At 40.1% G+C, this 27,158-nt stretch overlaps 2 protein-coding genes across 5 annotated transcripts; one reads left to right on the top strand and one right to left on the bottom strand.

Moving 5' to 3' along the window:
* The first annotated feature begins 3,876 nt into the window (after positions 1 to 3,876).
* klf2b (Kruppel like factor 2b) lies at positions 3,877 to 6,357 on the top strand. Its single transcript, XM_032530619.1, has 3 exons — positions 3,877 to 4,224; positions 4,515 to 5,421; positions 5,553 to 6,357. Exons 1-3 carry the CDS (start codon positions 4,153 to 4,155, stop codon positions 5,726 to 5,728), a joined length of 1,155 nt encoding a protein of 384 aa, XP_032386510.1. The 5' UTR covers positions 3,877 to 4,152; the 3' UTR covers positions 5,729 to 6,357.
* A 1,219-nt stretch (positions 6,358 to 7,576) lies between these two features.
* On the bottom strand, positions 7,577 to 26,622 carry eps15l1b (epidermal growth factor receptor pathway substrate 15-like 1b). 4 transcript variants are annotated; one of them, XM_032530614.1, is made up of 24 exons: positions 26,510 to 26,622; positions 25,932 to 25,973; positions 25,698 to 25,787; positions 25,551 to 25,598; positions 25,361 to 25,456; positions 25,067 to 25,132; positions 24,861 to 24,986; positions 24,683 to 24,742; positions 23,824 to 24,090; positions 21,859 to 22,016; positions 20,745 to 20,910; positions 20,471 to 20,533; positions 18,096 to 18,181; positions 17,292 to 17,364; positions 16,839 to 17,000; positions 16,449 to 16,646; positions 15,633 to 15,797; positions 15,142 to 15,250; positions 14,126 to 14,265; positions 13,761 to 13,794; positions 12,330 to 12,415; positions 12,033 to 12,096; positions 9,670 to 9,686; positions 7,577 to 9,230 (listed from the first exon to the last, which is right to left on the bottom strand). In XM_032530614.1, the coding sequence occupies exons 1-24, from the start codon at positions 26,576 to 26,578 to the stop codon at positions 9,084 to 9,086; spliced, it is 2,532 nt and encodes an 843-aa protein (XP_032386505.1). In that variant the 5' UTR covers positions 26,579 to 26,622; the 3' UTR covers positions 7,577 to 9,083. The 4 variants fall into 4 exon arrangements, with proteins under 4 accessions (XP_032386505.1, XP_032386504.1, XP_032386506.1 ...); XM_032530613.1 differs by lacking the exons at positions 9,670 to 9,686; positions 20,471 to 20,533 and adding an exon at positions 10,384 to 10,510; XM_032530615.1 differs by lacking the exon at positions 9,670 to 9,686 and having other exon boundaries at positions 8,985 to 9,230.
* Between the last annotated feature and the right edge of the window lie 536 nt (positions 26,623 to 27,158).

Raw genomic sequence — 27,158 nt, 5'->3', positions numbered from 1 at the left:
GTTAAGAACTTGACAACTTGTTGAGAACTTGGTAATTGAACTGCATAGATAAGTCAGCAGCACTAATAGTACAAGAATTTCAAAGGGGAAATGACATTGCGCGTTGCCCAATGGTAAAAGTGACACTGTAAATGTCAATTCAGTGAAAAAGATTTTCAGAGGCTTCCATGGAAATGTTCATTAACAATCCACGCTTGTTTTTATACTATGATGTGAGTGGTGCCTCTTTGGCTGAGAAAGTCAGACATGAAGCTCACATGGGGATGCAGGTTGGGAGACAGTGTTTGGTCTAAAGGACACTCGGTCAAGAATCTGAGGAGGACAGTTCCTCCCAGCTCCAAGGTGTTTGTCCTTTGATTGACAGCTGACCCTTTTTTGTGGAGGGGTCAAGCTAAAGGAGAAGTTCCCTACAGGCAGCAATAAAGCACCACTTCTTTATGAATTTCTTACAAATCTCTTTAACTGAAACCTCCACTGAGAAATGTTTTATGTGAGCCGCTGCAGTCAAAAGAGCGTCCCACCCATTGTATGTGAGGCCCTGTACCCTGGCCCAATTTGCCCAAATTAAATTCTCTCGTCGAGAACGTACACTTCTCCACAGGAAGTGACGGATCAGAATGAAATACAAACCTGTCTCCTATCACCATGCCAATTAGTGAGCACTCCTTTCAGGGAAACACCAGACTTGCCAACTACAGCTTTTTTTTTTGGTCTTTCTCATCCCTTTGCTGCATGTCACAAAGCAGAGCAAGCTGTGACATTTTTACACAATTTCAGTCTACTCCAGTGTAAATATTTCATTTTCTGTCTGGCTGACATTTTAATCCGCCAGGTGCAGAGTTGTCTAGTAAGGTCTTCAAGTTCTGTTGCAAATCTCCTGTTAACCTGTTCTGGCTGCGTCATGAGTATGAGTGAGAGAGTGTGTGAACGTGGCTGAAAATATGACAAGCTTTGATTGTGGTGTGGGTTTTGGTCAGGATCTCCATCTCTACTTTTGGTCTGTAATATTTTAAGTAAAAGTCATTTAATAGTACAAAAACCAAGATGTGATACGGGGTATTTATTTATGTAATTTCCAAATGTAGGTTACAGGAACAAATTAAACTTTCTTGTCTTTCTAAAGAGATAGCCTAACATGACATCAGCAGCTGTGGCTCAGTTGGTCCTGTAGAAGAGATTGATGCTTCGTGCCTGACTCCTCCTGTCCACATGTCAAAGTGTGCTTGAAGGAGTAGTTCTACATTTTGGGAAACACGCTTATTTGCTTTCATACTAACTACAGCTTTTAAAGTTACTGCGCCCGTCCAGCACATGCCGGTAAAGCACCCATAAAACCACAAATTGCCACTGTTACACTTTTTGTTTGTTTGTTTTTTTGTTCAGATTAAACAAACAAAATACATGTTAATTAGTGAGCTTTCAAGGTGCTGGTAGGTGGATTTTGTTATGTTTGGAATAGCCAGGCTAGCTGTCCCCCCTCTGCCTCCAGTCTTTATGCTAAGCTAACTGTCTCCTGGCTGTGGCTTCCTATTGAACACAAAGGTATGAGAATAGTATCAATCTTCATATCAAACTCTCAGCAATAAAAGCAAATAAGAGTATTTTTTAAACATGTCAAACTATTTATTTAAGCGAGGCAGCTTAAAAGCAATCTCAAATCAGTGAGGTCCCTACTACAGCCACTGATGTTGAACAGGTAAGAAACTCCAACATGGCCTCCAGAGAGTGAAAATGCTGCAAAAGGCTTTTATTAGGGTTTTTTTGTAAGTAAATTATGAGATATGACTATAACCAAGAGGTCAGCAGTGGACGAAGTTCCTTAAATCCAAACGTAACATTACAAAGCATTAAAGGTAGCTGAGGAAGAGGGGAAGTGAGAGCACTCTCACTGGTAGCAGAGCAGAGGAGTCCTGCTGCACAGAGCAAGGTCAGAGTCAGCGGTCAGGGGTTCAGCCTCAGCTGCCACTAAAAACATACTTCCTCTCCGGCCTTACTGGACTCCACGTGACGCACTTTCCACTGAACACACAAGCAAAGATCGTGGATCAGGATGTGGACACCTCACAGCTGCACTGACAGAGTTTATGGTGAACATGACAGCTTGATGAGAGGTAATGTGTCTGTCATGTGACGCTGAGCTCAGTCGTTCTGTGTTGGCCCAGATCATCATCACACTGAGTACTTTTACCTTTTTTGTACTGCACCTGTTGCAGAGAGGGGAAGGTTCCCGTCTCTGGGGTTTTGGACGAAATGATATGTGTAGTTACATACACCACATTGTGGTGGAAAAAGTTATTTATTCAAGTACCATAAGTACAATTCTGATGTACTTAAACTTTAAGTACTTTCATTTTATACCACTTTATACTTAGACTGCGCGAAGCGGTAATTATTTTACATTTTAGACTTCTTGCTACAAGACAGATTAAGGTAAAACATATTAAGTAAATTAAACTATCTCAACAGTATTATGCAGTAAAAACCAGATAAATGGCTGCTTTCGGAGGACTGCATCACTATAAGTTCTCCAATCAAAAAAAGTACAAACTAACAGGGTCCTTCTACCGCCATTATAAGTAATTTTACTTTTGATACTTACTACATTTTGTTGATAACACTTTTACTTTCAAGTGAAAATTGTATTACTCTTTTTAATTAAGTATTACTCTGTATTGCTACTTTCATTTAAAAGTACCTACATACTTCTTACACCTCTGCTGATGATTGTTGGATTTAATAAAACATGTGTAGATCTTCATGTGAATGGTCTCTTTATTTCTAATTTAAAATGTCTTTTATTTGGGACTGTTGATCTTGATGATCTTAAAATCTAAGTTCATGTGAGTGATTTTACATCAAGAAACAATCCGTTCAAAAATGATACAAAGTCCAGAGTTAGAGTTGGCCTAATGACCTCTGGAGTCCCAGGGTTCCTGCTGAGAAAACAATCTGGCTGTCTTCGTGTCAGAACACTCAGCAGAAACAGCAACAAGCAGGCCAGAGTTGTGATGCAAATTTCACTCCAATCGACACCGAAGCCCCCTCGTCCGTCATTAACAGCTGAATGGGACGTTACCTCAAATCATGTTTACATCACGAGTGTGTCAGAGCGTTAAAAAGCCGTGAAAACCGTTTCAGACGACCCTGGCGCCTGTTTGGACAAGCCTGCTGTGAGAGGACAAAACCATCTCCATTAATGATAATGAGCCGAGAGCGAGACGCGCCAAACAGGTGGAGGCAGCTGCACATACAAACTAGTTTGAAAGTTTGAAGGTGCAGAATGTAGAATTGGTAGGCTATTGTCATTTACTGGACAGAAAAAAAGAAATACAAGAAAGAAAGAATGCCAAAAACGTTTTTTAAGCCGGAAATGAAATTATACAATCACAAGACTTAACCAAAATTGTCGAATTCAATATAATTAAGGATGTTTTGGGACAATTGTGTGTGCTGTGTTTCAAGTCTTATTAGATGTCTGTGCCATGATCCCCAATGCTTGTTATTAGAATATATGTCTTAGTTCTGTGTCTTTCATGAGTTTATCCTACTACTCTGAACGTAATTATATTTGGATTAATGTTCATCAAAAAAGCCATATCTCGTTTTTTGTTCTGGTGATTAGCTGAAGTCCTGACAGCCTTATATTAATGTTCTAGAGCAGACTGGCCTCCAGCAGTTTCTGTAATTAGGATTGTACTCTTCAGCATATTACGTAAGTATCCATGGTTGCTATTGCTATTGCTCGTGTGTTTGCAATTTGCCTGCAACTTTTTTCCGACTCCAGCCTCCCATTTCTCAGGTGGGTGGGTCTTTATCTGCGTCAGCCTGTGGGGGAGGTCCTCCACTTTATAGGCTGCTCTGCGCTGCATCGCATGTCACACAGAGCAATGAGCCCAGTTGCCTGCACGAGCCGCTTTATAAAGAGCTAAATTTACCAAACTTTACGTTGTTTCCTGAGCTCTCACAATTGGCCAGGCGTACTCGGGCTAGAGAGTTATAAGGTTTGGAGGACCTCCTTCCACTTTTAAACTTGTTCATGTCTTTAGAGCGCAGCTGTGGAGAGCGAGAGTGAAATAGACGCACGGACTCTGGTGCGGCTGCAGCAACACTCAACACGAATTTGACAAGAAATAGTTATTATTTCACCAAACAATGGCCTTATCTGGAGTGATGCTTCCGTCATTTTCTACCTTCTCAAACCAAAGAGAAAAAACCTGGGAAAACGTAAGTTAAAAACAATCTTGTATTATGTTTTAAAATCTGTGGATATGTTTGAGTTGGATTAGGTAGCCAATGCGTCACTTTGTTTCACCTGTTTTAATTATAATGGAAGGACAAATATCTTAAAAAGAGGTTTGAACTCATTTATTTTCAAAAACAACTAACTTATTTCCTTATTTAAAGAAAAAGAAGCTCAATATTAAGTAGATTTACGTGTCCAGTTGGATATCACCTGCAATTTCACATAAACATCGTAATTATCATATCTAATAATATATATTTTATTCTTATAGAGATGGAAAGGAGATGTGGACAAACTAGTCTCCACCAGCTGCTCCATGCTTGAAATGGTACACAGCCTTGACAATCACAGCAAAAGGGACGACGAGGATCTGAGTAATTATTTGGATCTGGATTTTATTCTCGCCAACACGACTGGCTCAGACAGCACAGCGGAATTTGTGGCCACAACTGACCCCAGCATGTACACAACTGGAAACTCCGTGCCACCCTATCCAGCAGACGACCACCGCTCCCCACCGCCCCCGTACGGCGCCAGCCTCATGACAGAGTTGCTCCGCTCCGAAGGAACCAACTATGGCATTACGCGCAACCCCTGCGTCCAGGGGAGATTTTATGTAAATACGGCAAATTTTCCCCGCCAGGACATCAAAGTGGAGCCACCCATGGACGGCTACGGCCCCGTTATGGGCATGGTGCCCCAAAGCTGCAGCAAAATCAAGCAAGAAGGGAACGTTTCATGCATGATGTCCTTCGAGCAGCCCCGAGTGGCCATCTCCCCGCGGGCAGCCAGCAACATGACCCCGCCTCTCAGTCCCGATGAGCAGGGAGCTTCGGACTGCCAGGCACAGATGTGCCAGCCTATGAACTTCTCACACAAGTATCACACACCCGCGGCTTTCCCGCACCACCCTCAGGCTCCACAGATGCAGATGCCCTACCACGCTCCGCATTCTGCCTTTGGCATGTACGATGAAGGTCTGAGCCTGCAGCCAGGCGCGCAGAGGGTGATACTCACACCGCCCTCCTCTCCTCTCGAGCTGCTGGAGTCCAAACCCAAGAGAGGACGGCGCACATGGCCGCGGAAGCGCACAGCGACGCACACCTGCAGCTACGCTGGCTGCGGGAAAACCTACACCAAGAGCTCACACCTGAAGGCACATCTCCGAACTCACACCGGTAAGTTTGAGACCATATCCATCATGACAAATACGATTACATCTGTGCGCAATTACGCACATACATAACTCAAAGCCATGTTTCCATTTTTTTGCACCGACTAATAATCCACCATTTCTTTGTCCATGCAGGTGAGAAGCCGTATCACTGCAACTGGGAAGGCTGTGGATGGAAATTCGCCCGCTCCGATGAGCTGACTCGTCATTTCCGCAAACACACCGGACACAGGCCCTTCCAGTGCCACCTGTGTGAACGCGCCTTTTCCAGGTCTGACCACCTGGCACTTCACATGAAGAGACACATGTGAAGTAGCACACATAAGGACTTGGGGTTCACGGAGGGGGTTGTGTTATTTTTATTGTGATTCAACTGATGTATTTTTTATTTAAATTGCTCACATGACCAAAGTCTTTTTTATATATAATATTGAATTAAAAAGTTTGTTATTATTTTCTAATAACGTAGCTGGTACTACTTTGGTTCAATAAAAGCTTTGGAAAAGCTTTGTTTGCTTTAGAGCAGGCAGACCAAGAAGGGGCTGGCCCTGTATATACTACTCTTCTTTGACAGAACTGGAACGCTGTGTTTGACACAAAAGTGCCTTTCTATGACTGTGCTACTGTAAAACTCTTAGTGACAGAACGATATGGCCAAAAAATAGACCATGTTCTTATTGACAGGGGTGACATGTAAGAGACAACGTTTTATTTAAACTGCCTCAATGTCTGAATGGCCTAAACTGCTTTATTTTAGTCTTTTTTTCTTCTTGGAGTTGATGTCTCCTCTTGTGTGAAACTCTTGGATCCAACCCCTCTGTTCACTATAAGGGCTTGATGTCCTGTGCATTATTTTTCACTTAGATTTATATAAATATGTACATGGTTTTATACTGTAAAATGTATATTTATTGTAAATATTAAAAACAAGGAAATTGAACTTTTGACTGGGGAACTCTTTACTTTTCATGCATGTCTGTCATTATAGATACCTTGTTCACACATGTAGTTTAATAAACCGCATCCACCCACTCAACAACAGGTTTCATACTGTGCTTACAACCAGACTAAGTAAGTGCAGCAGGCGTGCAGACCATCGGATCAGTTACACTAAATAGGTTATATATGTTGCCATTGTATACCCACTTTAATTTTGAAACCTAGGCACTTGATTTCCACTGTGATGTTTTGCAGCTGCAAGACAGAGAACGGCAGTTGCTTGTGGGCTTAGCCTATAAATACAAACACTCCATTTCCATAATTACAGAGTGAGCCAGCAGCCGTCTGGACAGAGGGGCACAGCAAACCCTCATCAGGGGAGCCCTTAGACTCCCTTTCTGATGGGTAGAAATTATAGCAGGACATCAAAGGACCTTAATACTACAATTACACAGAGCCACTCTGCACTACAGTTTCAAAGTATCTGAGTTCATGGATATTATGTCTGCATGGTGTCAGTCAGTATTTGTTTCTCCCGCATCAAAGACTGCATTGAGTAGTCTCAAAGCCAGATGGCATTTCATAAAGTAGATAAATATTAAACATTATTCTTCAAATATATGGTTGGTGATTGACACAATACTTTTGTTTCATTGTAACTGTTTAAAAACTTTTAACTTGATAAAATCACACCCTTAATCAAAACTGGCATCACGCACTTCCACAGTCGTTTTATTATATCTCCAATTCCCCCAGAATAAAACGTACAAACAGAATGTGACTTAGATGTGTTGATCAAGAAGGAAATGAGGAAGTACGCATTAGGTCAAAAATATCTGCAATGGGAAATGCAAATGTATCACTCTCATTTCACTTTTTTTGGTTCCAATATCAATGCAAGATAAAAACAATCCCCCTTAGATCCATGTTAGAACACCTCTGTACTGTACATTTTATCAAAGCATCAGTTTAAGTCCTAAGCGTAGAGCTCCCCATTGCCTTCCTTCATAACACGTCATATCTGTACAATGCTGAGTTACTGTTCCTCGAGTCCACCTACAGTATATAACATCTATATTTATCCCTGATACATTTATTTTATGAACTATGATCTGCTGTGACAGGTCTTTTTGCAGCTACAATATCTAATTTAAAAGGCAAGACTTACCTTGTTCCAGGAATGTTAAAAATTACTTTTATTCAATGAAGTCATTATTTACAGAGATTTTTATAACCATATACATACTGTGCAACATTACATGTTGATATGTTGATAAATAAGGCGTTGTCACTCTGTACATTTTCAGTAAGCTCTGAAATATACAGTGCATACATTATATGCCGAATAAACCTGATTAGTGTAATATAATTACAAGTATGCAATATTTTAAAGTAATTTAAACAAATGTTGCTCTAATGGATTGTAAGACAATGAACAGAAAAAATTCCCAGAAAAAGAAAGAGCAATTGGTTGATTTGAATTGGAAGCAGATGTCACTGGGCATCAATGGTAGTGTGAATAAGTAAAAAACAAAAAACTAACAGCACCAGAATAAACAGTGTAGATTTATACAACTTCCATTTTATAGAGGCTTAAAGTTGTGTGGGAGGGCAAGTTGTTTGGACGTAACAACAAGGCAACCAATGATAAACAATCTGACAAGCACAAGCTGTTGACATAAGATGGATAGTTCAACAGCGCTGCAAGTGGACTGAATAGTGTTTAAAATGAAAAGAAAAAAGGAAGACCTCAATGATTATTATTAGCATCTTAAATATTGTAAATGCAAGAGGCGACCAATAATATGGGGCTTAATCATATTCAGCCGAAGCTATGTTAAGACTGAAATGCGTGGCAGGGATTCCAAAACATATTTCTACTTTGACATATAGATCCCATTTGAGGGTTTGATTATATTAAAATATTTCTTCATTAATCCTTGTACTTCAAGGCCATAAATATTTCATAAGCAGCCATAAATGGTAAGAAACAGTTGTAAGATTTGAAATAAAAACCTAAAGCATGCAATGGACAATCTGATCACTTAGGTTTGTTTTTTGCTTTTGTTCCAGTGCTTGCACATAAAATCCTCATCTAACTAATATTTACAGCATATAAAGAAGTTTCTTTTAAAAAAAAAAAAGAAAAAAAAAAAGAGACAAACTCAATCATAGGCCAACAGAGTAGTTGGCGTATCTGGTTTGACTTTCCATACAAATTTCTTTTCTTTTTTCTAATATTAATTAAAGGTTATATAAAACAGTTTATACAGTGCATTAAACACATACTTCATACACCACAGACTCATTGCGTATATAAATAAAACAAGTTATTTTTTACTTCCAACAGAAAGGCTTTTGGATAAGGCAGGGGTTATTAGCCATAACAAAATATGGAGCTAGAAGTCGGTTGTAGTGGAGTGCCCTGCTGGTTCGGGTTGCGTTAAATCGCTATGTTCTTGCAGGATGAAGCCAGGCTTAAATCAAGTGGCTTCGTATTGTCCTTGATTATAGTTGTCATGTAGTTTGGGAGCAATGAACCATAACTGGCTGCTAAATGTGGAGTTGTTTGACTCAAATCCAGTCATGGCTAGAGACACACTGGTCCATTACACAAATTGGTAACAGGGGCTGCTAGCCAGTGTTGGTGCTGTTGTCTTGTGCCTGCGGACAGAAGACTGTAAGGCAGAAGCAAGAAGACAAAAAGATGTGGTAGGGCATGGCTGATCAGATGCTGGGCATATCGGCCCTGCTGAGAGCGAGGGCCAGTTCCAGGTCCTGCTGCTCCTGGAGCTGCAGCCTCCGCAGCCTCTCCTGCTCCTCACGCTTGCTCTCCTGCTTGACCCACTCCAGCTTCTGGCTCTCACTTCCAAACTAGAGCAGAGAAACAAACATTAGACGTGGACAAATATGCAGAGATGCAGGCTAAGTTGTCAGCATAAATAGACAGAAGTCATCGAGCGAAAGCAAGATGCAAAAATGAAGGGTGTATGCAAATTCAAAATCAAATGTTTCTAATTAGGCAGAATCTCAAAATCTATGTCGAACATAACTGAAATGATTTGAAATAAATGCACAAATACAGACGTTTATATTTCACTCGGACGTTACAAAAAAAGCCAAGACAGCAACACTAGAAGCTTCCTACACCATACACAGTGACATTCTAGTGCCATAAATTAGTGCTTGGATCACTGTGGCTGGGGATATAAACATAATTGTGCTGCTCATTCATCACCATACTCAGATTATGCCGTGCGGACAGGTTTTTCACATGCAAAGGATTGACCACCACACCCTTGTACAGTCTTACCTTGACAAATTCAGATCCTGGTAGAAAAACAAAAATTACAACACAGAGCTCGAGATAAAAACACACACAACTCCTTTTCACAACTTTCGTGCTGGCATGAAAGATACAATAAATTCCTGTAATGTCAAAATGATACAAACAAGACACCAAAACTTGCCATGTGCCTTCTCTCCACTTGAGAGCATGCTCTGCCATCAGGCTATTCAGGATGGCAAGGAAGCGGATGTAGGACAAAGAGGCAGATTTACTCTGTTGTGTTCTGCTTCAAGGCATATCATGCTTTGACAGCACATAAACCTTTAGCTTGTTCTTCAAAACTTGAAAAAGGCTCCTTGAGTGCTACCTGACCAGGCAGGTTCACCAACATGCTCACTAAAACTGTATAAAACCTGACTTCCTGCCAAAGGCCAGAGACAACAGCAAGCACGCAAAAGCCCCTTTACCAGGCAGACAGATACGAGGACTATCCAAGTCACTCATACAAACATTTAATTTCTTTCCACACCGAGCCTTTGCTTGCTCTCCGATATTCTTTCAGTTGTTAGTTAGTTAGCATGGAGGTCAATCGCTAATATAACTGTGAGGGGGAGTTAACAGAATGAGGCCCAGTGACAGAGAGCTGACACCTCTGAGCCTTCAGCCCTACAATCTGAAGAGTAAAATCATGAGATTAGCAGCTCATGTAACAGAAAACTGTAAGTCAACTACACTTACAGAGCCAAAACCTGCAAAACCCACAGGACAGAATGCTTTACTTGAGTGTGTTGTAACAAAAGAGTCTTTACTGTCCGCTGAGCAACAAACTGGGACGGCTCTGATGCAGTCAAACTGAGCAGACCTCCTGGTTATAATAAACACGAAAGGCATGTAAGACAAGGCTTCTTCAGAAGCCAACAACAGGTAGCCCCTTGGGAAAATCAGCTCACACCTTGAAGACAAATCCGCAATATTGTGTTGCTAAATTGTACAGGAAGCAAACAGCTTTAAGCTCATGGCATGCAGAGTAGTCACCCAGGGGAGAAAGATATTGGTTCAAAAAAAAGGTGTTAACCACATTTTTTAGTACAGTTCACTGACGCACTGAAGCTCAACAAGCAGTGTCACAGCTTTTTAGAACACATAATTGTAGAAGACGGACACACCCTTGTCTTCTGTAAGCTTTGATCACATTGCCTATATTGACGGTATTATAATGTGGCCATAATTATTTATTTCTCGAAATGTGTGCACCAATGTCACACTGGCTACATCTGCGGATTGAAGGGCTTTATGCTAACAAAAGCTCCACTATCAGATAAAGAGCAAACTAGAAATTTCAGCTTTAAATAACCAAACTAAATGTGGACTTCTCACTTCCCCACATCGTATGAGGTACATCTCTGGGGCAAGCTTGCTGGCTAACCGTGGCTACTTATCTCTACCCTTCTGTGTGTGGTAAAGCAAAGGGGAACACCAACTTTCTCACGCTCTGGCTTCTGCTAAAGGAATAAGTGCAAGTTCACAGCGGCATGTTGTGGGCATGGCCTGTGGGTAGCGTGTGACTTATACATTTTAAACCAAGATAAAACATGAGGCTGAACTCATCCAAGGCAATGAAAAGTACAACAGTCGATCTAATCAAACTATTACATAAGTATAACTTAACACAGGCTATTTCAACTGTTGCTGTCTTAATAACACTGACAAGTAGGGCTGCAACTGGTGATTATTTTCATAGTCGATTTAACTGTTGATTATTTTCTCGATTAGTTTTTTGTTCTATCAAATGTCAGAAAATGGTGAGAAATGTGGATCAGTGTTTCCCAAACACCTAAGACGACATCCTCAAATGTCTTGTTTTGTCTACAACTCAAAGATATTCAGGTTACTTTCACAGAGGAGAGAAGAAACTAGAAAATAAATATTCACAAGCTGGAATGAAAGAAATGTTACTTTAGTCTTAAAGAAATGACTCAAACCGATTATTGAAATAGCTGGCAATTAATTTAAAAGGTTACAACTAATCGATCTTCTTCAAAATCTTTGCAGCTCTACTAATAAGTGCACATCACTCTGTAAACCCATATTACTAATGTACCTCTACCAATAGCTTTCCTGTTTACAACTTAAAAAGAATAAACTGCGTTCTCTGCACCCTCTAAACTCAACAGGGAAGTAGTTTCTTTTTTTTCCCCCACAAGCCATCAGGGCACAAAAATGCCTTTCTAGTAGGACAACAGTCAATCACAATAAACACTGCACAAATGTTGCAGCAAAAATCTAGTAAACTATTGATTTTAACGTAGCATGCTCATTATGAACATCACTGAATCATTAATGTCAAAGTAAGCTTTGACATTAATTAATTAAATTAAACACCTTACCATAGGGGGGTGCAGGCCGGTTAGGCACATTTTTCTTTGATGGGAGAACGGGGTTGCCTGACTTCTGTTCACACACACAAGGGAAAAGACAAAATAATGATGATGCAGAAATGGCAGCCAAAGTCTAAAGCCTCTGGCAATATACTAGAAAGACTTCCTAAATGTGATAAATTGCCAGAAAAATTTGAACTCATCCATGATAACCGTAAAGTCAACAACACAACGTTCTACAGCACTAGTGGAAAATGATGATTTATGGTGCACTGATTCAGAACTTTAAGAGTCTCCAGAGCTTACCTTTGACATCTGACTAAAGTCGGCAAATCCACCACCCTTGCTTCCAAAAGAGTCGCTTCCAAAGGGGCTCACTGTCCCAAACACATCTGTGACAAGAGTACATTGAAATGCATTTGGAACATTTGAATAAGCTTATGGAAAGAGCCAGAAACTGTAATGAAGTTCAGCCCCAGACCACACATTCAAAAATCATCTCAGCATCTTGCTTATGCTGAATGCATGCTATTTTCAGAGAGGGGAATTTGGCATGACCGTTTAATTTTCCATGACATTTCGCAAAAACCTAGAAGACAGAGATTTGTTTAACCTGACGTATGCATCTGATCAGCTAATTAAAGGCGTCAGTTGGTGTACTGTTAACCAGAACTGTGCCTGTGTTGTTTTGAAGCTCAGTGGTATGCCGCTTAATGAAAAAAACAGCAAACTGCAGATGGTTACAGTGAAAAAACAAAACATTGTAATAGAATATGTTTGTTGTGAGTGTGCAACCACAAGAGACCCCATTCATGTGAAGTACGCAGTGTTTTCTTTAATGCACAGTAACTCAGCTCAGGTCCACAGTTGCCTCTGTGTTCTTCTGAACGTGTGTAGCACGGCAGAGCATCGACCAGAGGTGGCCACTAACTTAAAACAACTTCCGTACCGAATGAGGCAGAGCAGTTCAATGGCAGCAGATATAAAGACAGGACAGAGGTAGTAGAGAACTGGTTAAAGGAGTGGCAGTATATTCTAGTAGAGCAGGACCAGCAGTTACAGAGTTTCTGTTATGTTTGGCTCCTGCGAGCCTCCTGTTTTTCCAGGGTAGGGGGAGTATTTTTAGTTGGCCAGTAGTTAAATGTGTAGGTACTCAACTAAAAATAGCCCTAAACCACAGGAAAAATTGAAGCCACAAGTGAGTAAAAATTGTTTGCCCCTGATGCTACCAAAAATAAAATCTAAATCTAACACGTCCCCCAGAATGGCAAAGAATGAACCTTTGAGACTTGTTTCACAACTAGAACGTTCTTTCCCCGTTTGGATGTCAGTTAATAGAGTCACATTCTGGGAAATCTGCACATACATATAGTACAGAGATGACTATACATATTTATTTGTTTTGACAAAGTGATTAAAAGCCAACATACAGTATTGTATATTGAGGAAAATATACAACCTATATCTTCAAACTGACTGAAAAGAACAAATAAAAGCACTGAATATTTGACAACCTGTTTTAATTTTGTGAGCAAAGTATATACTACAATATAGAAAACTTTAAACACAATAAAAAGCTAACCTGAGAAACTTTATGACTTTACAAAGGCAAGAAGTCCAGAAACAACTAAGTGTTTTGGCACGGACAAATACTACCCCAGGTTTAAAACTGAGAAGATCCAGAGTAAAACCTCTCTATGTATTGACATCCTCTGGAGCTTGAGACCAGCAACGTACCTGGTTTTGGGCTGTTAGCTGTCAGGGCATTTGGCTGAGAAAAACAAAGAAGCAAAGCACAATTACAGTAAGTAACCGATTTTAAAGAAATTGATTAAAATACATACAAAATGACCACATCAGTATAACCACAAGAAATCTCTCCTTGCTGGTTTGCTATTCCCGGAATCTACAATAGTGAAGACATGTCAGAGATTGTTTTTATCAGCACTGACAACTACAGCAGGTCCTTTATACAGTACACAAAGGAGGACATTTTATTTTTGAACTTTTGGCAAAAGAACATTGGTTTTCCCAAGTCATTTCGCATACAAAAGACTTCCAACACACATCATTTGGGAGGCAAAAGAAGAGGTGTTTGATACCTTGGCTGGTGGTGTGGGTTTTCTACTGAAGGGGTCCGACGATCCAAACAGGTTAGACTTGTCCGTTCTCTGAAAAAAATCTTCAGTTAAGTTGCCTTTGAAGGGGTCGCTTTCTTTGAAAGGATCTCCACCAAATGGATCTAGAAAAAGGACACAACAGTAAGAAAAGAGCAACTAGAATGGCTGGGTATAGGCTTCAGTCATCTGCAGCCTCTAAGAAGAAATAATCTTGCTTTCTAAGATTTATTTATGGTTTCCACAGCATGCAATCAATCAGACTAGAACATACAACAGAAATTTTTAAAAAACTCCACAATTTGGCATCTATAATGCAATTTTCAAATGGCCAAGCTACCATCAATAGCCACAGCATTTCTTAAAACTAGACCCAGATTTTTTCAAAGGCAGCCCGCAAAACTACGCTGTACACTATTCGCAGTGTAAAACAAAAAAAGAAAAGTACTGCTATCAAAAAAAAAATGAGTTGAGTCGAGCAGAGCAGCGCCATACAGTGGAAACATGGCATTAGTGTAACCTGGAACACATTTTTGCTGCTGCAGCTTTTTCACCCTTCTCCCTACAGGCACCCATTGTTTGGTTGAATCTGCTGCCTTAAGATTATTCTTATTCTTGTTTTGCACCTTACAACACCAGGCATTACTCAATCATGCACACTTACACCACTGACTATACGGACATCCACCCCACATTTTAATAATCCTTAATTGGCTCTTTAATTTACTCTATTTGGTTTGGTAACTTTTGTTCATCCTTTTTCATGGTGTCTCTTCATTTTGTTGTGGCCACTTAATGTTATAGGTTGTAACAATAGAGATGTAAAATTACTGCAGGTGAACAGCTGGCAGAACAGGGAATAACCTTGACCCTCACAGAAATACAAGAGTATATAAAAAAGATACAACATAGGCTCAAACTTGTGTAACACATATGTTTTTTTCTGCAAAATGTAAAAAAATAAAATAAATTTAAAAAAGGATAAGACAAGGTATTCAGACCTAGGAAAGGATCGGACTTGAAGGGGTCCTCTGTCTGGAAGGGGTCTGCTGGAGGCTCCTTAGCACTGTTGTTGTTGAACATGGCTATCTTTGACTTGAAAGAGTCATCCTAAAGAATGAATCCAGAAAACAAACATATTAATACATTTGCTTATAGTTAAGTCTTGACTATGCACTTGCACACAGTATAATTCAGCAATAAACTGATGATTTTTAAGCCATCACTAACAATGTTGCAGCAGAACACAGTTAAAAAGCATGGTGAGTATGGCATAAGACAAGGAAGTATAGCAACTTAAAATATTTGGGATGACAAAACGGGTTTTGTGAGCATATTTGTGTTTGCAGTCCTCTGGCATCTAGTAACCATTTAACAGGCACATTAAGAGTTGTTGATAAGAAAGGTGCTCCTCATTAGAAGCAAAGGCAAATCAAGTTTGAAGGGCTAAATACTTGAGGTGAAAAGAAGGATATATTCATGATCTCCTCACCGCACTTCTGAAACCTCCATTCTCCTTCTCAGCAAACCCTTCACTTAAATCAGGCAGGTTGCTGAAGTTTCCTCCGTTGATGTCGCTCAAAGCGCTGTTGTACTGCTCAATGGTCTTGGTCATCTCCTTTTGGCTGTCTTGGATCAGCAACAGCTTACTGCGTGCCTTAAAACACAAAATGACCCTTTCTGATTCCATAAAACACACTGATTGGATTTCCTTTACTGTATAGTTGTCAGAGCTGCTTAACACTGGAGAATTTCCCACCTGGCAGAAATGGATAAGCCACTATGTCAAGTCACATTTTCAAATAAAGTATTTTCAAAGCAAAAGTAGAATTTGCACACTATTATCTGAATAGCGGTTTATTTTGCAGAAGTCTAACTCGTCACTGATTTGCCTTGGTTAAGAGTAAAAAAACAGGCTCCTCAAAAGTCAAGTCTTCTGCAGATTAAGGAATGCACCTTATTTTTAGCTAATTACGTAAGTGGTGAATAATGATTACCAGTAAATTGATAAAATCAAAAAAATGCTTTGAATATGTGTGGCTCAAAGTAGGCTAAATACTTTAGCATACCAGTGATGGAAGTAAAAGTAAAACTAAAAAGTCCAAATTCCACAGATGGGAAAACATAAACATACAAACGTTTTTACCCCCACAAGGAAGTCAGTATTATGATTGGCTATCGAGAGATTACTTTGTTCATTTTCCTCTAAAACCCTTCTAATTTCAATACTAAGTTGATCAGAGAGCTTATTGGCCCAAAAGGGGCAGAACATCATTGTGTAACCTGTAGTTACTTTGTCTGCACTGACCTGGTTGATCTCTTCCTGAGTGGTTTTGAGTGATTTGGTAATGCTGTCCAGCTGGACCCGACCAGAGAGCAGACTTTGCTCGAGCAGGGCCTCCTCCTCCTGTAGCCGGCTCAGGTCCGTCTTGGTGCGGCTCAGCTCTTCCTCCCGGCTGTGGAGGTCAGTCTCCTGAGAGCGGATCTGGCTCTGCAGAGACGAGATCTGGAGGGTGAAAGCAGAAAAAAAAAGGAATTGGTATTAAGTATAGTTAATTACAGTATTATTATCATCTGCTTGGCACAAAAACTTTACACCACAGCCAGATAACAACTGCATGCGCATTACCATATCAGCAGAAGCACAACAAAAAATATAACAGCATTTTGTGTTTCAATAATAAGTCAAGTCTCTAACCCTTTGGGACTCTTCCTGACACTTCTGCTTGACGTCGTTGAGCATTCCCTCCAGCTTGGAGTGCTGCTGGTCCATCTCATCCAGGCGTTCCTGGGCATCCTGCTTCTGTGACTCTAGGTCCTGCAGGCTGCAGCTCTCCCTGTCCAATCCATTCTGCATGTCCTGAGGGTCGCCACACACAAAACTCTCAAACCAGAATCTATACATGATAATGATTAACTTGACAATCTTCTTGAGAGGATCTGAAAACATATAACACTTAAAAAATGGTCCAAATGGATTTATAAGTTTGCTTTGTTTAAAAATGTAATTTCAGTAATTTACAAACATTTATCTGCACCCCTGAACTTCATATTGTTTCCAGGCTTCTCAGATGGACTTAGTCACTCATGAGTCACTATTTTACAGATATTTAACCTTTAACAGATGACTTACATTATTGCTCAGCCTTACCTGAACTTCACTATTTTGCTGTCTGATGGTTTCCTCCTTTTCCCTGATCTCTTGCTCCAAAATGAATTTCTCTCTATAGATGAACAACACAGGACAAATAAAGAAAAAATACCTAAAAAAAAAGGTATTGTTACTTCCCACCAAAGCTTTTGTTGGCAAAACGTGGAGCTTAAAGAGACAAAACTGTGCCAGTTTGGATATTTAAACATTATTTTTGTGTCTTTTTAACACGCTTGACTGACGGGGTTTCCCACATAACAATTTCATAAGGGAAAAAAACATACTAAATTGCATGAAAGATATAGTCTACTTTATGGTCAGTTTACCTGGCACTATATAAACTGCCCTGTTGTAGTAATCTTGAGCATGCATTGGTTAAAAAAGAAATGGTTAATAGTTGTCTGTTAATACGGCCATAAACGTGATTTGGAAGGATTTTCAAAGAGAAAACATTAACGAAACATGGGGTATCTGTTTCAACCATTTGATCAGTATTCTTTCCATGACATTTGTGTGAGAGTTGAAGCACTAAAAGAAGTCAGAATATTAACGACAGATATACTCTGACTGGCCCAGAGAAAGGCTCCATGTTGACACTGCTTTCTCCGCTAAGTATCTCTTAGATTGAAAACTAACTAACAATAACACCTGGTTAAATAAAGGATAACATTATTTGATAAAAAAATAATATATACCTAAGAGTTTAAAAGAGCTTTACACCTTAACATCACCCCACTACAACCGAACCTCCGTTTTCTCAGAGAAAGAGAAACAAAGCTATCCTCCTGCTACTCAGCGGCTCACCTCTGCAGCTGAGCTATTTCCTGGCCGAGGTCATCCAGCTCTTTGATGCCCGTCAGCTCGGCAGACCCTGTGGAGCTGCTGCTGTCCTGAAGCGAGACAGAGACGGACGAGTGAGAGAGGCGAGAGAAAAGGAGAGTTGGGTACAAATGTACGACGGATGAGGTGATTGAGACAGAAGACAGTTAAGACAAGAAAATGGACAAGATGGATGCGAAAAAGAGGGGACAAGGAAGAGAATGTTCAAATAGTTAAAAGGGACAAAAAGGAGGGAGAAAGAGAACAGAAGGGACATGAATTGTGCGCGGGGGGGGAGAGCTTCCTGCTGAAACGTCTAACAAAACTAAAGACACAGGAAGGAAATACAAACAGCTTGCTTAGCTAGAGTTCCAGACAATACATGAATGAGGAGAAATGCAAACAGACAAGACAATGGCAAAAAAAAATGTTTATGTTTATATATCAGTGTTTAACATATCAAGGCTTTCACAAATCAATGTCCCAGAATCCTCTTTGTTTACGAGCACTCAAAGCACTGGTCAGACATATTCTAGCTGTTGCCCTCCCTAAAGCCTTTATTTTCATATTCAACCTCAAAAAGTGTTATTGTGTATCTGTGTAAAATAATTTGTTTGTGAGTATAATACTTGTGTAAGCAAGCAGCCCTTTTTAATACTTTTCCCCCAGACTTTGTTCTTCTTAATACAAAATGTAAAGCTGCAGCTTATTGTCTGTTTTCATGGTCTGACAAAAAAAGTTAAAGAAGTTGCCTTTACAAACAGCTTTAAAGATAGAAGTACACCTGTGATATTGTGTATTTTTGTAAACAACTAGGAAAGTAAGTGACACTACTTGTTTTACTAGAATGGATATATTATTAAGTAGCTACAGTGGGGCTCAAAAGTTTGGGCACCCCAGGTTAAAAATTTGTATTAATGTGCATAAAGAAGAGAGAGAAAAGATAGAAAAATCTCTAAAAGGCATCAAATGACCGATTAGACATTTGTGTAATATGTCACAAAAAGCTTCCTTCATTTACACTTTCAAAATAACAGAAAACAAAAAAATGGCTCCTACAAAAGTTTGGGCACCCTGCAGAGTTTATACCTTGTACTAACTTCAGCTTTTTCACAGATGGCATCAAATTAGCGTCCAAAATTTGCTGAAATTTTATTGAATCCATTTTTCCTTCTACTTGTGAAATGTTCCCAGTGCCACTGGCTGCAATACAACCCCAAAGCATGATTGATTCCCCCCCCCCATGCTTAACAGTTGGACAGAGGTTCTTTTCATTAAATTCTGTGCCTTTTCTTCTCCAAACGTACCTTTGCTCATTCGGGCCAAAAAGTTCTACTTTAACCTCATCGGTCCACAGAACTTGTTTCCACAATGCATCAGGCTTGTCTATATGTTCATTTGCAAACTTCAAACGCTGATTTTTGTGGTGAGGACGTAGAAGAGGTTTTCTTCTGATGACTCTTCCATGGAGACCATATTTGTACAAATATCTATTTATAGTGGAATGGTGTAGCACAACTCCAGTGTCTGCCAGGTCTTTCTGGATGGATCGTGCAGTCAAACGTGGGTTTTGACTTGCTTTTCTCACAATGCTGCGAGCTGTTCTGTCTGATATTTTTCTTGGTCTTCCAGATCTCGCTTTAACTTCCACTGTTCCTGATGACTGCCATTTCTCAATTACATTCCGGACAGAGGATATTGACATCTGAAAACCTTTTGCTATCTCCTTATAGCCTTCTCCTGCTTTGTGAGCATCAACAATTTTCAGTTTCAGTTTTCAGTTTTCACCTGCTTAGAAGAACCCATGGTGCTGATTGGTGGGGCAAGGTCAGATGAATCTGGGCATTTAAAACCTTAAGATTGACATCAGCTGGTCTTTCCAGACAATGAATGAGAACAATCCATAACACAGTCAGGTCTCAGCTTTCCAAAGGGGGCGGTACATGCTATAAACTCTGCAGGGTGCCCAAACTTTTGCAGACGCCATTTTTTTTGTTTTCAGTTATTTTGAAAGTGTAAATGATGGAAATAAAATCAAAACGTTTTGTGACATACTGTATTATACAAACGTCTAATTTGTCATTGGATGCTTTTTGGAGATTTTTTCCATCTTTTCTTGGCTTCTTTATGCACATTAATTAAAAAAATTTCCTGGGGTGCCCAAACTTTTGAGCCCCACTGTATAATGGACATTAGTTTACATTGGTCGCTTTGACAGAACATTGGCGATGAAACAGCAGCAGGTGGCAGTGTTTTTCTTTAGCACAATTGAAGTTTAGAATTTGGGGAAACTCCAAGCCTGACAAGAGAATATTAGAGAACAGAAGCACCACCTTGTGACATAAAGCTTAACTACTCACTCTGCGCATATAAGCTACTGCAGCAAGTTCAGGTCTCACAGCTGGCATAAACCCCACACAGCTCTGTTAGACAGGATAGACGAGAGCTCAAAAAAGCAAACGCATAAATAAGTGTTTTGCACAGCAAAAGGAAGAAAGCATTTGAAAGGCATATGGTAGCAGGAAAACATGAGGCACAGATGCAAGTGGCTTTGGAAAATAGGGAGAATTTTTAAATAAATAGGGTAATTAAAAGATGAAGCCATGGTTACAGTGGGCTAAAGTCAGGACTCACAGGGACCGCCAATGAGGCTGCAGTCCTTTCTGATGGAGGTATCATGTCTGGGGTTAGAGCGGAGGGAGGGTCTGTGCCTTTAGTGACCTTCTGCTGGATTAGGTACATGGCCAGAGAGAACTGCTCCCGGGTCAGCTTGCCCGTCTGTTTAGTGTCAGCGAGTCCCCTGTGGACAGGAGGAGAAACTTCCCTTAAAAAACAAAAAACACTATTCTTTGTTCTGATGGTCAGTTTCTACCACCTTGGAATAGCACACTTAAATCATTTTTCCTTCTTATGCTACACAAATATTTCGGGGAAATTATTATAATTTAACTGTCCAGCAGATGGAGCTATTGAGGTAAACCTGGTGAGACTAGCTAATATATGTATATATGTGACTCTATATGACTTAAGCCGTGTTTCAACACAAAACTATTTTGAAGGAACTACAAGGTTCCTTCTGCCCATAGTTATCTGCGTTCCCACTACAGTCTTAAGACCCGTGAAGATTAGGCCGCTGCTTAGTCCGCTGCTATATAAAGCAACATGACAGCATGTGGGCTGCTGTTGGTTGCAGGATTAAACACACTCTGCAACTCAGTGTTTCATGAAATGACATGTACCAAAGGGCAGCAGGTTGGAGTCAAACCTGAGGCCGCTGCGTTGAGGAGGGAGCCTCTATATATGGGCATGCGCTCTACCAAGTGAGCCATCCAGGCCGCCCCTCCCCCGTCTTTTTAAAATGAGTTGACAAGCCATTAGCTATTAGCAAAGCCTAAATTTACTTTTACGTTATCAAACAAACAGAAATGTTCTCTACTTGTCCTTTAATGGCCACAAATCCATACTAGAGTTTCCTACTTCCTTGATTACTGCTGTACATGTATGAATGACATGGAAAATGAAAACTATAAGAGCGTGTGTTTCCACAAAATCATCTGAGTGTTTGATAGTTGTTCATTTGTGCTTTAGAACGTAACCTCCGACGTGCCAACCGCTTTATTCATAAGAAGAGTAAGTACTCTCATATTGGTTTATGACCATTATAGGATGAGGGTTGAAAATGTTTCATAACATTAAAAGTAGGTTTAAGCTTTGCAGCTGGCTTGTGAAGATCGTCTTCGTGCCTCACCATATCTGTGCCAGCATAGTCTGGGAGAGACTGGACTGCATGAAGATCTCTATGACCTCAGTTCCATTAACCAGGCCGTCATTGTCGCTGTCTGTTTTCTTGAAGATCTCATCATATAGCTCCCTGTCAGCCACCGGTACCACCCAGTTCACCACAGGCTGTAATGACCAAAAGACAACATTTGTGTGATTTTAGATTAGGGGGAACATCTCCTAAGAGCAAAACTTATAAGTAAATAACGGGTGGCATTTAATTATGTTGGTTAAAAGTAAACCATGAACTGTACCTAGTGACCAATGAGTAAAATATTTACCACAAATAACAACAATCTTGCCAAACATAGCTTAGAGTCTTTCCCTTAATTATTTTATTAAATTTCATGACCCCAAACAAGCCACATCAACCAGCTCCGACTGGGTGATCCCCAGGCATTCTCAGGCCAGTGTGGAGATATATTCTCTCCACCTAGTCCTGGGTCTTCCCCGAGGCCTCCTTCAAGCTGGACGTGCCTGGAACCCCTCCCTAGGGAGGAGCCCAGGGGCCATCCTCCATCAGATGCCTGAACCACCTGAACTGGCTTCTTTCAATGCAAAGGAGCAGCAGCTCTTCTCAGGTCTTCCCAGATGACTGAGCTTCTCACCCTTTCTCTAAGAGAAATGCCAGCCAACCTCCTGAGAAAATTCATTTTGGCCGTTGTGTGCACGTGAAAGCAAATGCAATACCCCCGCTGATCCGTTTTTTTCTGGCCAATCTCGCCCTCCACTGTCCCCTCGCTTGCGAACCAGACCCTGAGATATCTATGTTTTTTACACGTGCTTTTTCACCATGAATGTATATATATGTCTCACGTGACAAGCCGGGAGTTGCAATTACACTGTTCGGCCACTATGTTCAATTTGGTTCAAATTTAGGGTTGCTTCTTGCTTGTACAATTTACAGCATAAGTTCACTAGGAATCTCGTTTATATCCAAGCAAATTTGGTACTCTAATTGAAATTTCACTGCATCAGTTTTCAGTGCCTACTCCTTTACTAACAGTGTTTACCACAATGATGATTTGTCACCAACCTATCACACATATTCAAATAAAAAGTGAAAAAAATCATCATGTAAAATCTAAGTTTCAATTCAAGCTACTGTAACTAAATAAGCTAATGCAAGTGCTAGTACATGTAAGAAAATTGCATTCTAATTAATCTGGTATCAACTGTTGGCTTTGGGTAAAAGGGGAAAAAAGATATCGAGTGTCATGATAGCCATGTCAGTAAATCATGGTACAAGTGTCTACAGAGTCTTGCTTCTCTTCATTTTCAAAGAAACCTGTTTCTCCAAAAGTCATGGGCGAAACTATAACAAGTTAGAGAGGAACGCACTGGCCTCCGCACAAGGCTCAAAACAATGTGGCAAAACAGGTCCACCCATTAGCGACAGAAAATAATTAATACATGAAATGCTGGTTTCCAGGCTATGTCGTTATAACACTTAATAAGTGAGGAGCAAGAAAAACAAAATGTATTGAGTTGTCCAAGAGGATGGAAAGTTATTTTGTGTTTTCAATTTATACTACTTGAAAATAACAAGCCACATTCAAAAAGTGAAATCCTATGATATCCCAAGATTTCTCAAATTCCATGAGGCAGCTGTTTGAAACTACCCAAGTTTGCAGGCATAACATCATGAGTCATGTTTCCTCCCCTTGAAGGAAAATAGAAACACAACTTTTTTACTAAAGTGAATTATTATTTTTAAACAAGAAAGTAGGGCACAACACTAAGTCTGTTATAATTTCTCCACTTTTACTAAAATTACATGTGAAAATAAACATGATCATCAGTTTAGGAAAGGTATTCCTAATAATGATATTAATTTTAACCTTGAAAAAAGAACTTCCTCCCCCACAGTGGAGTGACGAGGTCACTACGCCTACACCAACACTTCAAGAGAAACGTAAGGGAGGCAACATACCGGTGAGCTGGATTTAAAGGAGTGTTTAGGAGAGAAGTTGACAGTACTGGTGCTGAAGAGAGTAGCACTGGCCAGAGGAGGAGTGCTTCGCAGGGATTCTTTTAGAGGAGCTGGGCCACCCATAAGCCCAGACAGAGAAGGCAGCACAGCCACAGCACCTGGCAGGGTTCCTGCAGACTTCTTCCGTTTAGATGGGGGGATGAGGGAAGTGGGTAAGGTAGTTGGGACAGGCTCCTTCTCCATGGCGCGATACACAAGATGCATGGCCTAGAAAATGGCAAATCAAATAATGTACTCATATCTAAAAAATAAAAATGTATTTGCTTCCCAGAATTACTCTGGAGTGACAGTAAAACTTTAAGTTAAAGCGTAACTCTCGCCAAAATTAAACCTAGGGTCTTTTTGTGAATGTACCAAAGTTAACTTTTGCTTAAAAGCATAATTAGGACGTAAGGGCCACTTTTAAGATTTACAGTATCTTTGTTTCCAAATGTACTTTTGAATGATAGAGCTAAGGCACAACTACGAACGCATCAAAATCGCTATTTTTAAAACACTAAGAAGGCTCGATACAACATGAAAGTTTGCTCAAAGTATCACCAGGAGCTCTACATGTGAACTCAAGCATTGAGATCATTGTTTGTGTATACATAGTTTTCTAAAAAAAGGTTTTGAACAACTCACTTAGCTGTTGTTTTTTCCGGTCGCCACCATCTTGTCAGTCAAAAAGTGTCAATATCCCATTCAAAAGGCCATTTGATCAAAAACAAAAATACAGTAAATCTTAAAAGGCGCTTATGTCCTAATTACATTCACATAAAAAAAACCTAGGTTGCATTTTGGCGAGACACCAGCTTACCACTGTGAATTCATCTTTGTCCAAGTGTCCATCTTTGTCCACATCACTTAGGTCCCAAATCTACAAAATGATAAAGTCAATGCAAATATGTTCAAGCCTTGGCTCTTTTGAATTGTTTACACTGCAATGACAGGAAAAGAAACAGTATGTGTTACATCACTCCAACTTGTAATATCACCTTTCCTAAAGCATCCAGAGGTAGCTTGGAGTTTATCAAAACTGGCCTGACTTTATCACCGGAGAGGAGACCGTTTACAGGGGACAGACTCTCAAAAATGCCCTCAAACTTCCCTTTTTCATCAGACTGGAAAGGGAAAAAATTATGTTTAGGTGACAAGCTTGATTTTTTTTCAAGAACGTTCTTGACACATGATATCAACTCACCCTAATTGCCCACTGGGAGTCAGGTACCGTCGATGAAACACTTAATAATGGGCTGTTAGTGTCTTTCTGTAAAAAAAAAAAATGAAGCGAAGATCAGGATACAAACAGAGCAGGCACACTAACACCAGTGGAAAATACAGTTAGGCATGCAATTTCCCATTACACTATCCCTTTCTGAGATATTCAATGTTCATTCATTTGTCATATGAACAACTGAGTTAGCTTTTCTCTGCCCAGTGTGTCTACAACAACATTGGATATTGCAATTGTCAGGAGAGTCATTTCATCACTTACAAATTTGGGTGCAGCTAAGTTTTGGTTGAGGTTGTTAAGGCTGATATCATTTCCCCCCTGTGCTGAGGCCACAAGTCTCAAAGCAATGAAGAAACCCTACAAAAGAAAGAGAAAGCAAGTCAAATCCGGTGTTTAATGCACACATTGGCATCATCAATCACAGAAAATTTACAGAAAATTTGAGTGTTACCCGTCTGTCCAAATAGCCTTTTCCTTCTGAATCTGCCAAATCCCAAATCTAAAAAAAACATAGCGAGAAAGAAAAACTGTTTAGATGCTATTGGGCGAATATATGAGTGTGTTTTTGTGTGTGCATGTAAGCAAGTTTGTGACCCACCTTCCCCAAAGTGCTATCTGACAGCCCTGACTTCTTAAGGAACTGAGCTGCATCTCCAGCCGATATTTTGCCTGTGTTTCCTGGGTCCAGCTACAAACAACCAGTAACAAAACACTTAGTGGATACAGCAGACATAACTGTATTTATCAGTTTATTTTATATGACAGATATTATTCAGCTGAATGAACACTAGAAGACCTGGAAAGGAAATACCAGCGGTAACCCCAACCTTACCTGTCTGTAATAATTTTCATAGGCTGGGTTTCCACTTGATAACTGGAGAAGCAGACATGATGCAGGCAGAGAGTGTTAGCTCGCACGTACACTACATTAAGTTCTTAGAAAGCTTAGCTATAACGTTAGCAGACTGTAGCTAACGTTACATCATTCAACTGTATCCGTATGAGGTAAAAATAAATAAATACAACGCTGATCGATAACGTTAGCTAACTAACTAAAGGTTTGTTTTTGTTCAGTTTTAGCAATTAGCTATCCCTTTTTATGTTATAATTACAGTCACTGACCCTAACGGAACTACTTTAATTAAATAAAAGCAAAAGTAACTTCCCTTTTCAATTACAACGTTAGCTACATTAACTTTGCAATCCTTATTACTTAACATTTTCCCTAACGTGAACTAACCATGTCAACATAGTTGACAGCGAAAGGGTGGTAATACAGTTCCACTGGCCAATATTCAACAAAGCTTATAAACTACTAATGCAAATAGAACATACAACGACTGTCGCTGTCACTTGATAGTAATTATTTATGGTAATTGCGACTTTTCTTGAGCTATTGAGAGTTGTTACCTGACTCAGAGTCATGAGCGCCGCCATATTTCCTGGTGTCTCGGGAGTGCGCAAACGTCCCTTAATCATAGCCCTTGATCGAGCGGGCACGAGCGGTGACAGATCGGAGTGGCCCTGGTTCCCGTTCCGGTGGCTGTACCGTCTCGGTCGCCATGGCAAACTCTGAACCTACCACCTACTGGCGCCGAGCGGGATAAGAGATGTGTGAACATGATATTGTCCCAGTCATTATCTATGACTGGTCAGTCCTTATTGGAAAACACCACATGACTAGGCACACCTGGTAATCTGATTTTAAGGTAGTGTACACTCAGTGTTGTACTTGTAGCTAGTCTACATGGTACGCCCATAGAAAGCTCCAGGATATACCCACTTAAAAATGCGTAGTGACATGTAACATAATTTCCATCAAAATGTGTTGTTTTTTAGTTTTCCTTCTTCGCATTATGTATGCATACCATACATAACGCTATAAATTAACTTACAGTATACCACTACAATTTATTAGACTACACCACGGCCTACACTTCTGTGATAGCGCCCCCTCAGCCACATACTGCTTGCCTCCCAGCTCAGGAATATGCACCAAATCATGAGCTCCTGTCTTGTGTAGTCCATGTGTCAAAATTTAATTTTTAATGTTGTTGAT

This window comes from Etheostoma spectabile, chromosome 12 (genome assembly GCF_008692095.1).
Source record: "Etheostoma spectabile isolate EspeVRDwgs_2016 chromosome 12, UIUC_Espe_1.0, whole genome shotgun sequence".
Lineage (NCBI taxonomy): Eukaryota > Metazoa > Chordata > Actinopteri > Perciformes > Percidae > Etheostoma > Etheostoma spectabile.
The sequence above is the reverse complement of the archived record's forward strand: the minus strand, read 5'-3'. Positions and strand labels throughout refer to the sequence as shown.

Bases quoted from the DNA above. Each gene is read 5' to 3' on its own strand.
- klf2b (XM_032530619.1), top strand. From the start codon at position 4,153: ATGGCCTTATCTGGAGTGATGCTTCCGTCATTTTCTACCTTCTCAAAC. The intron at 4,225-4,514 runs GTAAGTTAAAAA...TTATTCTTATAG, and splicing joins GAGAAAAAACCTGGGAAAAC to AGATGGAAAGGAGATGTGGA. The intron at 5,422-5,552 runs GTAAGTTTGAGA...TTGTCCATGCAG, and splicing joins ACATCTCCGAACTCACACCG to GTGAGAAGCCGTATCACTGC.
- eps15l1b (XM_032530613.1), bottom strand. From the start codon at position 26,578: ATGATTAAGGGACGTTTGCGCACTCCCGAGACACCAGGAAATATGGCG. The intron at 25,788-25,931 runs GTAAGGTTGGGG...GGTTGTTTGTAG, and splicing joins ATGAAAATTATTACAGACAG to CTGGACCCAGGAAACACAGG. The intron at 15,798-16,448 runs GTCAGTGCAGAC...TTGTGTTTTAAG, and splicing joins CTCAGGAAGAGATCAACCAG to GCACGCAGTAAGCTGTTGCT.